This window comes from Microtus ochrogaster, chromosome 2, assembly GCF_000317375.1.
Source record: "Microtus ochrogaster isolate Prairie Vole_2 chromosome 2, MicOch1.0, whole genome shotgun sequence".
Classification (NCBI taxonomy): Eukaryota; Metazoa; Chordata; class Mammalia; order Rodentia; family Cricetidae; genus Microtus; species Microtus ochrogaster.
Genome location: NC_022010.1, coordinates 49,507,782 through 49,509,028, shown reverse-complemented (window position 1 = coordinate 49,509,028; position 1,247 = coordinate 49,507,782). Strand labels below are relative to the sequence as shown.

The 1,247-nt window shown below is 48.9% G+C and overlaps 1 protein-coding gene across 1 annotated transcript in view; it reads left to right on the top strand.

Moving 5' to 3' along the window:
• Arhgap31 (Rho GTPase activating protein 31) overlaps positions 1-1,247 on the top strand; it is a 110,500-nt gene that overhangs the window by 75,261 nt on the left and 33,992 nt on the right. Inside the window, exon 3 of the mRNA XM_005344987.3 lies at positions 490-634. Coding sequence (XP_005345044.1) covers positions 490-634 — 145 coding nt within the window. The remainder of the gene's footprint in view (positions 1-489; positions 635-1,247) is intronic.

Genomic DNA, 1,247 nt, shown 5'->3' with positions numbered 1-1,247 from the left:
CCTTAAGCCTTGAGTTTGAGTATCCAGATGAAGAAATTTGTGACATGCCTGTGGAGGTCTGTGATAAGACATGACACTCTCCCCACCCTTGCCCACCCTATCTCACCCCTCTTTCTGGTTTTGGGTATCACTGGTTTAAAAAAAAGAGTTTAATTTTGAGTAAGGTTTAGGGGAAGCTGAAATCTCAGCAGGCTCTTCTGGCAAACTTTTCATATCCTCCCAGTGCCTGTGACCAAGGCACAGATACAGTGCCATGGGTACGTCTGTTCTCAAATGAGTTTTCTGACTTCAGATCACAGCTTACTTCCATGCAAGCTTCAGCCTCCGAAAGTGGTGTCTCTCCAACCTCCTGGTGCCCAGAGTAGAAGGGAGGTCAAGAGTACAAGCAGATCAGTCATGTAGGCTCTTTTTACCCCGTGCCTCCGAGCGGCTGCTGACATCGAGCGCCTGTTCCCCGGGATTGTTATGTCTCCGTCTGTGTTGTTTCAGGCAAGAGTTCGGCTCAGATCAATGTCCAGATCTGACAAGGGAAGTGTACCTCCAAGACATCCACTGTGTGGGCTCCCTGTGCAAGCTGTACTTCAGGGAGCTGCCCAACCCCCTCCTGACCTATGAGCTCTATGAGAAATTCACGGTGAGTGTTTGGATTTTCATTGTGGTTAGCGGGTGGGATGCATGGACCGGCCAAGGGCAGTTTCAACACTGAAATAACAATAATAAAACTCACCAGCTGGTTGGCATTATCTTAGCATCGTGGTGGAAGTAAGATGGCGAGGGGAGGAGGAGGGCAGTTTGCTAGCTCTTTCTTTCTTGAGTTTTCAGAATGGTGCTGTTTGTTTTAAGAGCTGGCTTAAATTATTTCTTTGTTTATTCAACTGAATGTGCCTCATTGTACCGGGAGGAAACTGAGAACCAAAGAAGTAAAGTGGCTGGCCCAAGGTCACACAACAGAGGCAGGGCAGAATCTGAGGGCCCCCCAGCGCTTGCTATAAGCCAAGATGGTTCATTTTCAAAAGAGGGTTCCTTCTGGTTTTGTTGGGGGATCGAGGACAAAGACCAGTAGGTAGAAAAGGGAGAGAGAATCCCCCAAACATCAAAAGATAGGTTGGAAAGATAAGAGAAGGGAAACAGGAAAGCACCTGGACCAGGGGGAGAGAGGATGGGCCAGGCTAGTGGGCTGCTGATAGCTACACCCAAGAACAGAATAGTGCCCGGCGATGGTGGCGCACGCCTTTAATCCCAGCACT